This window comes from Numida meleagris, chromosome 4 (genome assembly GCF_002078875.1).
Source record: "Numida meleagris isolate 19003 breed g44 Domestic line chromosome 4, NumMel1.0, whole genome shotgun sequence".
Taxonomy (NCBI): Eukaryota; Metazoa; Chordata; class Aves; order Galliformes; family Numididae; genus Numida; species Numida meleagris.
In genome coordinates, this window is record NC_034412.1 from 95,781,734 (window position 1) to 95,796,398 (window position 14,665).

The 14,665-nt window shown below is 45.5% G+C and overlaps 1 protein-coding gene across 1 annotated transcript in view; it reads right to left on the minus strand.

Moving 5' to 3' along the window:
* The window catches only part of C4H20orf194 (chromosome 4 C20orf194 homolog), a 66,523-nt gene extending 52,682 nt beyond the window's left edge, over window positions 1-13,841 (minus strand). The window contains exons 1-4 of the mRNA XM_021394094.1: window positions 13,685-13,841; window positions 7,032-7,111; window positions 3,053-3,172; window positions 2,129-2,253 (exon numbers count right to left, since the gene is read on the minus strand). Of these exons, the coding sequence (XP_021249769.1) occupies window positions 2,129-2,253; window positions 3,053-3,172; window positions 7,032-7,111; window positions 13,685-13,770 (411 nt within the window). The 5' untranslated portion in view covers window positions 13,771-13,841. The remainder of the gene's footprint in view (window positions 1-2,128; window positions 2,254-3,052; window positions 3,173-7,031; window positions 7,112-13,684) is intronic.

The window sequence follows — 14,665 nt, forward strand, 5'->3', positions numbered from 1 at the left end:
TCTTTGTGTAAACAGGATGTATCTAAAGATCGACACAGCAACGTTCTTTTAATTGTGTGGGTGTTCTTTGTAATTCAGAAGTAATCTAGGAAACTGGCAATTCTTACACATAAGAAATGACAGGAAGTGCTGCTGCATGAATGAGCTGTGTGATGCAGTGAAATAAACCCAGTATTTTCAGCGTCAGAAATCTCAAAGTCCTCCATTTGTTTCTGTACAGTTTCCCTTTCCAGTTGTATCATTATTTCAAGCTAGCACTGTGTGACTAAGGTGACTACTTACCACGACAAATCATACAAAAGCCCATAAGCAGATGCAGCTTATTTTTAAATAGCTTAGACTGCAGTTATGCTAGCAGCAGTGTGTTAAGAATGCCTCCATTCTTCATTCCAAAACATATGGTTGACCGCCTTCAGGCGTGCTGCAAGTTCCATCCTTTCAGCAGTGTTTTTCACAACAGGAAAACCTTATGAGGTCAAGGCTTCAGATTTTGCTGTGGCGTGTTTTAACCTGCAGTTCAGCTGCTTCCATCTTCACAGCAAGGAATTATCCACGCAGCACTCATGGGACCCTATTCAGAATCCCATTTGGGACTGGTATATAAGACACTGACAAAGCGGAACAAGTTCAGTGGAGGGCCACCAGGCACAACAAGGGGATGGAGAACTCATCCTAGGGGAAGAGGCTGAGATTCTGCTACTGCTCAATCTAGACGAGGCTGTGGTTGCACCTCACAGCTTCCTCTCACTGCAGGCTGTATGACAAAGAGCAAGATTTGAAACAAAAGACATTCAGGTTGGCCTAAAGGAACCATTTTCCACCATTAGGACAGCCAACTAAGTTAGGCAGCCAAGAGAAGTTCTGCTGTCGTCATCCTTGGAGGTTTTCAACACTCAGCTATAAAAACTTGATCTGATCTCATTGTTGACCCTGCCTTAAGCAAGAGGTTAGACAAGATCATTTCTGAAGGTCCTTTCTAACCTAAATTATTCCACGAATCTGGGATATAATCTCACTATAAAGCAGCCCCACAAAAACACTATTAATAGCAATCCCCATCACTTTCAAGCTGGAAGCTCAAAGGAACAAAATGATTGTCCTCCTGACCTCCCCATTTATTCTTCCACTAGCTTCACCCATTTACATCAAGGCTTCTAAGATGCTCTCCTCAGATTTCAGCATCACTCTAATTTAGGAAAGCAACTAAACAGAATTTAATGGGGAAAAAGAAGCTCGCCTTAGTAGGACTAAATAGACACTACTTCCAGTCTCAGTTGGAATAAAAAGGTTCATACCCTGCACCAGAACTACCTGCAGAGCAGCACACAGTGGCAATAGCATGCTGCTTTGTAATACTGCAGCCATACAGAAGTGACACAGCCCTTGGCAGCTAAGCAACTCATTGTCTACAAGCACCTTCACTCGTGTCATTCACCACAGAAAATAAGAAAGGGCAACTATTTCCATTTTTTACTCCTCTGTCATTACTACAAGAACTACAATACACATAGCTTTTCTGAGAATACCTTGGCTTTTAAGTGTAAGATCAAACTTTTACCCAGTAGCCAGATTCTGATTGAAGGCAGTGACATAACCCAGCCTTTCTCATTGCTGAGACTAATGCCACTTGAAAGGAATAGCTGAAAGTTAAAACCAAGACAGATAATAGAGTTTACTCATTTTAAATGCCTAACTAAGCCAGCCTTTCCTAATATTCCAAAACTACTGGCATACAATGCATTAAAACACTGCTTTGATAGCAAACACAGCTATCACTGGAAACCATGGTGCTGACTGTTGTATGTGATTCAGATCCTGCATTTCTTACAGCCCACGTTTTTCCTCATTGAAAGATCATTGAGTCATATCAAAACAAGAGTAAATTAGTGGGGGGAGCAATTTCTTCTCATGTGCCAGCAAATGCAGAGTATTTGAAACATATTTTTCCTGCAAACACTGGCAAAAAAAAAAATTAAGATCCATACATAAGTGTAGATCATTCCCTATTGAATATGAACTAGAAAAAAAGAATTCCAGAAGGAATGTAAATAAAAGTTCCATTCTGAATGAGTTCATTAGAAAGGCATTACTGAAATGCAATTCTTATCTGCACTCCTTTCCCACTTACCTCATTTTCAGTTAGGCAGTGAAAATGCAAGTTCCTCCAGTAAGCCACATATGGCAAAAGATGATTATAGTTCACAGGGTTACAGTACAGATGGACGCTATCAGGTTTTATTAATATGATTATATCTGCAACAACCAGAACAAGTATTATTCCAGCATCAGGACTCCGACATTGCACGACCACAAAAAGAACAGAAGAACTGAACAGAAAGCACTTTCCCTATACTGCACCTCATTAAAAGAAGCTGTTTAACTATTGAAATAAACCATCATTCCCCACTTTTCATTTTTGAAAAGGAACAGTTGGCAGCCATACACTGCTCCAACTACAACAGTACTTTTTTACTGTTTAGAACAATTGTGGTTTCTTTCTGAAACTCTTGCAAAGAACTTGCATCAGCCAGTCCTTTGACAAGCCAAAAGTGTCAGAGATGAGCACTCCCAGAGCTCTCAGAATTGTAAACTACAGCTGCTCTTGCCTGATATTACATCAGGAGATCTCTCCAACTGAAAACTAGCCTCGCAGCACACAGGATGGATGTTTAAAGTTTGGTGGAAATAAGGGAATAATCCAGGGTCACAGTGACTGGCCGCCTTTCAACTATTACAAAAATGAGTAAATATGTTCAAGTAAAAAAAAAAAAAAAGAAAAAAAACAAGAGCATTTTAAAGCTCCACTGGTTTATCACACACTAATTGATAACAAACGTACAAACACAGCACGACTGAACTAGGACTTCTCATAATGGGTGCATTTCTCCACGTTTGTAACATCTGAGTGGGGCACGTTTGAAAACAAGAGCTCTTTGGCAGCGTTTCTGAACAAGTTTCCATACTATTAGAGTGAGGTTACGTCCCTTTTCCCAACCCACCCTGTCTCCAGAAAGAGGAAAGAAGTGGTGAAAATGCCAAACACACTACTTACCATCAAGAACTTCTTCAGGAAAACCAGTTCTTTCAAAGTCATTGTTACTCTGATTGTACAAGCCAAAAAGCAGATAGTTGGCCAGCTCCCTGCATCCTTCGTTGTATCGACTATCTATTCCTGCAAGAGGAAAAGCACACGTGAGATGCTCTGTCTTAACACAGCACACCTGAGAAGGTTGTGTTCTTCCCAAAGAAGAAAACTGTTTAAACAGGAGTTTTATCCCAACACCTTCTCACAGTCAGGGGGCATTCTGGTTTAACATAGTGGAAAAAGCAGGGGAAGGAAAAAGGATTTTTTGCAAGTTTGTTGCTACATATCCACACTCCTCCCTTGACCTAAATCTACAGGCCTTGCTTTAAAAAAAGTCTGTCTGTCTGCAGTGCTCTGAAGCAACAGGATTTCAACTTTAGTGACACAAACTTGACATCTGTCTGTGTGCAGTGCTCCTTCTAACAAATATGTTCTTGATTGAAGCTTCCTAACAAACTAATCCTGTGACCTAAATCTCCTGCTTTGGAATACATGATTAAACATTATCTTGCAAGTATTACAGTATAATCCCTGAGTCACCAGAAAGCCACTGCAAACTCCTAACAAATAACGAAAAGGTATCCTGACAAAATATACGGTACACAAAGTGGAATTACATGACCCAACTGAAACCATTCCATGCTGCTGCAATTCTGCACCTTAGGAGGTGTCCCCTGACAAAAGGGAGCCCTGGCAGCCCATCTGGAACTCAGGTCACGGCACAAATACGACCCAGCTGAACAATCCTCAGAGCCAGTCCTCTGTGCTTCCTCCCAGGAAGCAACCGGCCCATTGCTCTTGAGAACTATTTAAATGTAATCAGTCACCTTGAAATCTGCGATAGCATTTGAAAGCTAGCACGCACAATGCCCTGAAGATAATCTGGTTTACTGCTGACTTGCCTAACTGAAGCATCTTTTGAAGGCCATCGGATGAGCCATCAACTGGGAACAAAGTGGGAGTTGGGATGGTCCCCTTCAGAGGCAGCAAGCTGGGAGATCAGTTGTTCTGCAAGGGGCATTACTAATGTTTCACAAGCAAACATCCCTTACCATACCCAACGTTAATCTGACAAGATATCCCCAACTATGGGCTGAACAAAGGAAAAGGGGCAAACGTCACGGCCACTTCCAGCCAGCCAGGCTCACAACTACAGTCTCCAAGGCCTGAGGAGCCAAGGTGCTGAGCATCAGGCGAAGAGAGCAGCAGAGTTAGTAGGGAAAAAGGAGGAATAAGAAGTCTGAAAAAACAAAATATCAGAAGAAAAACGAGAAATGTCCTTATTAAAAAGATGGAGTCATCACTAGAAGAGTTTGAGAGAAGCATCCGCATGCACCAGCTCTTACTGAGCCAGGATTTTTCATTCTGTGGCTTTAGCACAATTCTGCAGAGGCAGATGGAGTTAAAGGAACAGATACAGCCGGTGGGAAACAAACAGGAAACGAAACAATGACAAAGATAAGATGCATCCAAAAAGTCTATCAGGAGCCCTCAAGAGAACAATGGGGAAGGCCAGTAACTAGGAAACCCCCACGCCTGGCTCCAGCTGAGCTGCAAATTTAGCAATCCCTGCTCCCAACTCATCACAAGGGCGTTGCTAGACAGTGACTCAGGCCAGCAGCCCGCTGCTGCCCCAGGAGCCAGTGCTGCAGCCAGTCCTTATCTGGCCTCTCCGAGCTGATTCAGTTCACCAAAGTCTGATGCCCAGGCAGGTACGGAAAGCATGTCGGCTCGGCAAGATGTACTGGGTGCAAGACATGAGAAAAGCACCAGAACTGACGCCAAAAATCAATCAATCCATCAATAAATAAGGGGAGCAGACTAGGGACAGATTGAGTCTCCCTTTTCTGCAACAAAAGGTTATTCAGCTCTGCCATCTCCCATCTATGCCATTTCCCAGTTGCTAAGCTGACAAAAACAACCCAGAGGGAGAAGAAGTGCGTCCCTGCCAAGCATTTGTGGCATGCCCTTCTGCAACACAACCAAGAGTTGTTCTGCAACACGCTGAACACCCGCAGGGGTACAGGAAGATGAGGCTGGAAAGAACGGACAGGTCACCTCCTGCCAGCCACTCAAAACCATCACCCAGCTGTGGAACTGCCACGCAAGAATTTACTGTCCCTGAAGAGGACATGAAAAGTAGACGTTGAGGCCCAGAAAATTGGACTTCTCTACACTGTAGGTCAAACTACAGATCCATCGGAAGAGCTACGACCGACAGGCAGATTTACAGACACAACCTACTGGAATCAAACACGCATCCTTGGGAACCAGATCAACTTCATGGAGAGCTGCAAATCTGCTGAAAGGTAAATTGTGAGAAACACCAGCACTAAAAAGAAGATGACAGCGCAATTTAGGCAGCCCTATACGCTGTTTTCTTAACGACTTGAACAGCAACACAGCCCCACTGAGCTTTTTAAAGACACATCTGACACAGATCTCTTCTCTCCTGACCTCCACATTCCTTTTTCCCCGTCACTTGCAATGTCTTCTGTCCCCAGCAAAGAGTGCAGGAATGCCACCATTCAGTACTTCAGAATATCAGCCCCAGGATTATTTGCAATTAGCCAAACTAAAGCTGGGGGGGGAGGGGAGAGTCCATTAAGCCCAGGTCATTAAATATAGCCAGGTGAAATATAACGTGTGCTGACTGTTTAAAAAGAAAAAGTGTAAGATTATCCGCTTTGCACGCACGTCAAGAGGAATCAAGACATTTTTGTCAGGCCAAGTGTGAATTTGAAGGCTGATTTAAAGCATTTGTAAGAGAGACATTCTTGCTTAACCAGAAGTTATGTGAGAAATTCTGCAGACTGCATTAGACAGGTCAGATCAGACAACGGTCTCATTGTGGGTGCAGAAAGAGATTAATGCAGAGCACAAGTCTAACAACAAAACACTTCCTATACTTCTATAACAGAAATGCTTATTAAGGGGTATGGCCTTATGCATGGTCTTAAACATTCCACATTGCTCTGTGGCTTACACAGAGATTCCTTTTAACTGTGATGTTTTTCCTAGAACAGGTCAAGCTTTTGTTTGGGACTTATTGCAGCTTCAGCATTACCCATAGTCAGAGAGTAATGCGGAGCCAATGGAAGAGATGGCACAACTTGAAGTACTTAGGAAATTAGGCTGGCATCAAAAGCAAAACCAAGCTCTTTATCTCGTATAATTTTCATTGACACAGCCACCTTTATAGGTCTAAAAACGTTACTTTTCTTGCAGCTTTGTTCTGTATGGCCCATCTCCCCTGCCCCCAGAACCACACGCTGTTGATACGTCACCACTTACCTTGTAACTCCTTCCCAGGTTTCTCAAGCAACTCTTTAGATGCATTCTGAACCACTACTCCTCCTAAAATCAGCTTTTAACAACTGTCGACTTCGCAATTTTTCTTTCCCCCCTGTAAGCCAAGCAGGGAGAAGTGCCAAGCTTGTCCTCAACCACCATTCTCCATAACCCTGCACATCATCATTACTAACTCTGGCACTCACAGGGTCCTCTCCAGTCCCTTCCACTTCCCTGCATTCATGAAGGAACCAGCTGCAACACAGCAGCCTTCACCTTTTACACCAAGCACCAGATGGAACCAAAACACCGCCTGGATAGCTGACTTTCTGTCCCCAAAAGGTTTAAGTTCTCCCATCTTCCTTTCAGTCTGGACATGGAGAAAGATTCTCTCTTCCCTTCAGCCACTGAATTTTCTCAAGGCTTGGAAAAGAGCATTGATATTATTATTATTATTACTGCAGCGAGCACGCCTGAAATTAGTTACTAGGCCTAAGAACTGTTTTAGGGAGGAGGGAGTTTAATTATCAGATAGATGCCCTTTTGCTGAAGAACAAAGGGCAGGAAAAGGAGATTATGTTACTGTTTCTGAAACTCACGGCATCTTTATCAATACAATGAGGAGAAGGGGGGTGGGAGGGGAAGTAACACAAACCTAAAATGCAAAGGATTCCATCAGGTTGAGACTTGCTGCTTTGCGTCAGGATGCTCTGGATGTTTCGCAGGCGGCTGCAGCTGCAAAAGAAAGAGAATTGGTCCTTAAAGAGAAAACTAGAACCTGTAGTTTGCAGAAGCTGGAGGAGAACTCCAACACCCCCAGCACCATCAGACCACTCCCACCCTGTTTATCTACTAAGTGTAGTAACTGTCACTAAGATTTACTTAGTCCACGCTGGGAAAACTGGAAGCCAATGCTCCCACAACAAAAGCTCATCTCAAAAAGAACCAAACTTTTTTTACCACAGATTTGTTTCTGCAAGACATAGTAACAAACTTCATTTACATTACCGGGTTTCCAGTCGATATAAACCACACTACAGAGTGCATAATGCAAATTAGCAAGAACTTCTTCCCCTCTATACCCAATGAGATATCTGGAACGTTTCCATAACCTTTCCCAGGTTCCCTTCAGCTCTTAAATTGAGCTAAATTTATGATACGCCCAAATAAGCATCAAGCACCATCAAGTATTCTTATTTTCATAGTTACTTCAGTAAAAAGCAAACAGATCCTTTCAGTGAGACTACAATTACCACACTCTGCTTTCTCTGAAAGACAGAAAAGAGCTGAAAGATGTACGTTATACCTCATCTAAGTTGCCATTTCCAACACCCACACTAACAGCAAAGGACAGACCACCCTCAGATACTTCCAAAAAATAAAAAGTGAGTGCTTTGGAACTGAAGGCACAAGCAGTAGATGTTCAACAAACTCCTCTCAGAGGGCAAACTCAAAAGCCCCTGTGCTACCTGAGTTCAGCTCTCAAGGCAAGGGTCATCAGACCTTCAGCCAAAGACAGATTTGCCTTGATTGATTGACACACTCAAGCCTGACAAAAGGAAGACCTGATAAAACAGGTTTCTCATCTGTCGAGAAAAAGGAGCATTACGAGCCCATGCAACGAGCAGCAAAGAGCACGAAAGGGAAACATACAGCTCAGATTATATGTTATTTCATAACAAAATGGAAGACCGTAGACATTTATTTCAACCTCTAATATTCAACAGCCTTCAGCAGGACACTTTCCCTTGCCTCGGTTAAAGAGGTGGTTTCCATGAAAGGAATCTTTGAAAAAGCTCCTTCAGAGATATTTTCAGCATCATTTCAAGTGTGTATCAATCATTACATTGAGAGGCTGACATTAAAAACAGGCAACTTCTGTGTCCGAAGAAAGACGTTATTCAGAAATACTGAAGGGAATCGTTAGAACTCTCACTGCACACTTTTAAACAATACGGGCTGGACCGTGCATGAAGTCAGAGAAAAAAATGGCAGTTTCTTGCATTGCACATTAAGCAGTCATCTGACAAAAACAAAGCAGCGGTCCTGGGAACAAAAAGCCCTGACTTTTCCCACCTCCAAAGTGGGTGCTGTATATTGAGTACTGAGTCTTCCATTTTGCCCCAGAAACATGATTTCAAACAGAAGCAATGAAGAAGGACCTTTGTTGAGCAGCACGAGCCTTTGGGTTTTGGGATGCAATCTTGGAACACAGGGCTCTGATCTCCATATAGAATCCTTAGGGTTGGATTGGACCTCTGAAAGCCATCTAGACCGACTCCCCTTCAGTGAACAGGGACACCACAGCCAGGTCAGGATGCCCAGGGCCTGATCCAACCTAGCCTTGAAAGTCTCCAGGGACGGGGCATCAACCACATCTCTGGGCAGCCTGTTCCAGTGCCTCACCACCCTCACTGTAAAAGACTTTTATTGATAAGCAACCACAGCTTCATGTTACAGCAGCTCGATGCTGAAGATGAGCATTAGACACATTTGAAAGCACAACTTACCGAGCCCTTCTAAGGCAATCCCTCATTCTTGGGCTTCAGCAAGCTTCGGACAAGACCTGAGCTGCAAGTTATTTAACTATGCCTACTGCAAACATGCCCAGAAGGCAAGCACAGACAGCCGGGCTTCCAAAATGGGTAAGGAGCTGATGTAGGTGAAGAGAGAATTTTTCCACTACACAGTTTTTAAACAGAAAATGCAATTTCTACCTTGCTTTACACCAGAATGAGAGCCCTCGTTCTGTCTCGCCCTTCTCGTTGCCTTTGTATCTTGAAGCCACGTGTCAAGTCAGATGAGCTTATGGATCCAAACAAACGTTAGACCAGGATTTAAAAAAAAATATATATATAATGCTTTCAGCCATCAGCAAGCTGACCTGACTGCTGATGAAGGGGGGTCAGAAGGCAAGCCACAGTGTGGGGCAGCATCTGGCGATACCGTGTGCTTAGGCCAATTAAGAAATGGTTTGTTACTGTGCTGGCTTGATCTTCCACTGATCTTGGAGTAGATGCCAATAAATAAATAAATAAATAAATAAATAAAAGGGAAGAAAACTGACAATCATTAACTTCTAAGAATTAGAAATGCTCATCTGTTCACACGTCTTCGTACCGATTATGCAAAATCCCTCGCTTTGTAACAGCACAGCCTCTCACAACCTGGTAACAGACACAAGCTGTGCACGCCGGCAAATGAACAGAATTAATAACTGTGCCTTCCTCAATCAGAAAAAAAAGCAAATAGGTTTTCAAAATGACACCACGCAGTATTCAACATCCGTTTAATTAACGCCTCCACGGCGCTTTTCCGCACTCCTTGCTGCCAGCTGAATTCGTTCTGTGCACAAGCTTCTTCTCTTCTTGTAACCCAGTGGCACGAATGCAGCTCTATCAGCATCGATCCCCTATTGATTCCGGGTTGATCCCTGTCAGTGTCTGGGATGGCACAGCTGTGGTTGCTGCGCCGTTGGGGTGATGGATGTGATTTCAGGGCAGCGTCGAGCTGAGCGTGTTTTGCTCCAGATTGGCAGATGTTACACTCCTCCCCCACAAAGGCTAAAAACCCACACGTGATAAAGCCTCCACAGAGAGCAGGCAACACGGGGGGGACACTGAGACACCCCTGGGGAGACCGTGCAAACCTTCACGTTAGCAAGGTTCACCTCCAGAGGATGACTTGAATAGATGCAGGCTGGCTACCTAAGAAAGATACGGTTTTAACTCAATGGAAATACAAAGGAAAGAAAGAATGGCTCCTCCTTTCTCCCGGCTCTCACTCCTATAGTGAGCTGGCTGCTACCACCATCTGTTTCCACTCTACTCGCCAGAAATAAAATAAATCAAGTTTGTTCTTCGCAAGGCTTTTTGCTGACCTCCTGATGTCAACCAGAAACACTGTTATTTTCCGAGCGGGGCACTGGATTTCCCACAGTCTGACACAATCATCACCTTAAGATATGTAACGAAAAGAGAAATCAGAAGCGAGGCCGAGCTAAAGGCTCTCAGAAATTCATCATTTTCACAAGCAGTTTATTTGAAATTTAATAGCCTGCTTCAATATGACCTTTTTTTCCCCCCCCTCTCTTCTTAATTCGCTCAATTAATTCTGTTTTACTGCACAAAAGACAATGGAGTCCGCTCACCTTAAACACGTGATGACTTCCCATCTATTCCCAGAGCTTCTCTACAAGGAACACAGGCAATTTCATTGCAAATAGGAGACCCGGCACCTTTGGAAACACTTAGTACGCTCAACAATGTAAATTAATTAGTATTTAAATTGGATGTGGAGGAAGAGACTTCAACTCAATGCAAGTGCCAAGCAGAAACATGCCAGCGTGGCCACAATGCAACTGGAAGCCCCAGCAGCAGCTAACGGGCTGGAAGCCAAGTGAACTTCTTCCATGGGCACAATCAAATAGCTGCCCATCATCTACTCCTGTGTAGGTGCCAGCTAGACCTGCGGCCACGATGCCTCGCTTCGCAGCCTCATTTGTGAAGGCCAACTCTGTATTTCCACATTCTTAAATTGCAGCGTGCCCCTGGGAATGCCAGCTATTCCCTCCCAGAAATGTATCGCCTAAGAAAGTGACAATATCTGAGGAAGCGAAGCAGCTCAAGTCTGGTTGCTCTGCCCTTAGCCAACCTTTGCTCAGGTAGACGGGGCGAGCCGCATGCCCTTCAGCAGAAAGCACAAGTGCCACAAAACTAAATTTACTTCCCTAAGACTGAATTCACTTCCAGAGCCCATCACTGGAGCCATGTGGCCACACAACAGCAAACCACAATGGTCCGTCAGCTCGAGCTCAATGACCTCCAAGGGCTGGAGCACCACATACAGCTGAGTTCACATCATAGCTTTGCCCCTCTCCTTGGCAACTCTTTCTTCTTACCCTATCCTTCCACTTCTATCAACCATATAGCTCCACATCCCTTCCAACTTTGGTCCCAGCCTGGCAGTCAGACCCTAAGACGCCTTACTTCTCCAGTATGGTAGGAAGCTACGTAAATTCTGTGAAATTTGGGAACTTCTCTTCATCCTCTCCTTCATCCCTCAAACTTGAGGTCCTTCTTTGCATAGCTAAAACACAGAGAGCTCCTTAAAAACAAAAACCCTCTCTTGGAGGCCCTGCCTGTGGTGAGGGATTGGAACTTGATGATCCTTGGGGTCCCTTCCAACCCAAGCCATTCTATGATTAAAAATAATTGGGTGAAACAAGCTATTACAAATCCTGAACCCCGGCATAATCACGCGAGGAACACATGGATACAAACTGTTAATCTTTCAACACGGAGATGTCCTCAGCTAAAATTGGTTGGGAAACCACAACAGCTCTTCCACTCCTGCAGCACCAGGCTCCCAAACACTCCACTGACTGCTCCTCTAAAGCTGCAGGAAAAAACCCACACACTTCACCACTCGGTGATTAAAACCAGAATGCTTGGAGGACAATACCATTAGGTGTATAGGCAGAGACAATGTAAAATGAACCCAAGTACTCATTTTGCACTTCCCCACACATAATGCAGATCAGCTCTTGCTGTGCATCTGTTACAAACGTGGGTAACTAACGATGGGGATCTGCCCACTCTGTTTTACACAAAAGTAACACCAATTTAACAAGCTCGCATCGATTTTCGATGGCGATATTTAACCAGCGCATTGAATGGAAGTTTAGTTCAGAAACGCATGTATTCTCAATTAAAACTCCCATCCTCTGCAAAACACAGACACACGAAGCATGACATCATCTTCTAAAAAGGCATATCCTTCTTTGGGCATTACTCATCTTTTAGTTAAGGGTTTTTTTCCTCTTTTTTTTTTTTCTTTTTTTTTTGCAAAACTTTCGTTCTTCCTTTTGTTGTTACAATGCTTAGGGTCCCCGTGCTCAACACCAGCTCCCAACGTATCATAAAGCACACCAAAACTCTGAAGCACATGGAAGAACTCCAAGAATTATCTCCGTCCGTTTCTCTATTCTTTATATAGTCTTAAGAATTTTTCCATTCCAGTTTGGGACTTGGGGGGGGTGGGGAGGAAGGGAGGGTAACGGATTGTTTTGTTTTAAGTTATTTTTATTAACTGCCTGGTATCTGCTGAGTGCTCGGGAAATTTATTGCAAACGCCGACCTCCCTGCCTCCATCTGGGCTGCAAAAAGACTGCACATGAAGCAACGCTGGAGAGGGGAGGAAGGAAAAAAAATAAAAAAAAAAAAACAGAACAGATGACATGCCTCCTCCAAACACGCCAAATTGCAGATGCTGTCTGGATCTCCCAGCGGAGCTCGAAAGCTTGCAGATGTTCACGGAACGTTCTCATGACAACTCTGAAACAGGATCTCAAATTACAGAAATCGCTCAGAAAAGGAAGGGGCATGAGTGGAAACCATTTTCTCTTCCAGGTTGGTTTCTTTTTTTTGTCTGCCTGTTGGGGTGTTCTGCTACTGATCGTGAATTGTGAGACGCTCTCCGGCTAGAAACAAATTCCACGCTCTTTCTAAACAAGCACACAATGAACTTATTCATTACAATATATCTATTTGAAAATGGTCGGTTCTCCCCGTTTTTCCTTCCCTCCCGTGATCAATTCACCTTCTAACTACAGGCTGAGAAGGAACACAGCCATCACCCAGCAGCCATATTCACGTATTTCAGGCAAACAGAATGACCTCCATTTCTCTTAGCACCGAATTTCTCACTTCACGAGCACGCTGTCTGAAAAGCAAAAGAGCTTTTATTCCCTTCCTGAGCAAAACTCAAAGCCTAGAGCTACTACACAGCCATTTTAACGCCAGGTAGCAAGGCCAACTGTTTGCTTGGTGGCAATGTGCAATTTACAAGCAACACCCCAGTTTATCATCTGATTTTACACCGGTGGGCGCTTCCACAGAGCGTACTACAAATCCTTGCTGCTTGCAGTCGTCATTGCCCTAGGTTGCTCTTTGTGATACTGAAACACGTCAGGTAATGCACTATAGCTTAACACACACACACACACACACACCTTGAGTCTTTAAAAAGAAACATCGCTCCAGTAACCTACTGATAGCTGACACCTGAACTCCAGGCAACCCAACACCAGCGCCTAACACAGCCCTGCATCCCTTCTCCCGTTCAGAAAAGGGAGGATAAAGCTAAAAGAGCGAATATTCCTGCCTTCCTGCCGCCACGTCCCACCTGGTTCTGGTTCTGCTTCTGGTCTCTACACCACCGTCCCCATCTCCCACAGTCCTCCAACCGCCCAACCCCTCCCCATCGCCCCGTCACAGCCCGTGTCAGCCCCGCGGGGTGCCCCGCTACCTGACGAAGGCCCCGGCGGCCCCGGGACGGCGCGCTGCGGGACGCGGGGACGGTCTGAGGAGCGCCGAGCGGCCGCACAGCGCCATGGCGACGGCGATGCAGCGCTCGGGCGGCTCAGCCGGCAGCACTGCGGCCACTGCGGCCACTGCGCCCCGCCCCGGCCAGCACGTACCACCTCAGGCCGTGTGGGGGGGGGGAGGAGGGGGGGGAATCACAGCGAGAGCGGGGAAGCAGGTAATCCGCGCCTCGCCGCGCAGCACCAGCCTCGCTCCCTTTGTAGTGCTCAGCACAGCTTCAGCTCCGGAAGATTTCTCCGGCTAGGCACAAACACTGCGGGAAATATGACTTCTTCCTCCCCCCCCCCTCCCTACGAGGAGAATGGACTCATCCAACGCCTGCCCTCGGCGCAGCGCCCGTTCCGCCTCTCAGGGGCGCGTTCGGCCCCCGCCACACGTACCCCCGCCTCTCGAGCCCCCTGCGGGCTGCCGGGTTGTCTCGGCCCCGATTGGCTGCGGTTGCGGTTTTTCCGTCCCCTTGAGCACGGGTTTTTTTGAAAAAAAACAAACAGTGGCGTGCTTGGAACCCTTCGCCGTGCGTCCCTGGACCGCGGGGAGCGCGTCCTCCCCTTCCTCCAGCAGCGGAGTTGTTCGTCCTGAGCAGAGAGCGAGACGAGTCCGCCTCTTTCCGCTGTGTTTTGATTCTTCTCTTTGATTTTATTAGCTTATTAGCAGCGTAAATCCCTAAATCTGCTGCCAATGGGTGCGGGGCAGACATGGGGCGGGTGAGATGTCCTCAGCATCTCCTCAGCCGTGTCAGGGGGATGTCCTCAGCCCCGTCAGTGAGATGTCTTCAACCACGTCAGTGAGATGTCCTCGGCCATCTCAGTTAGATATCTTCAGCCGTGTCACTGCGATGTCCTCGGCTGTAGCACAGAGATGTCCATGGCTGTGTCACTGAGATGCCCTCAGCCATGTCAGGGGA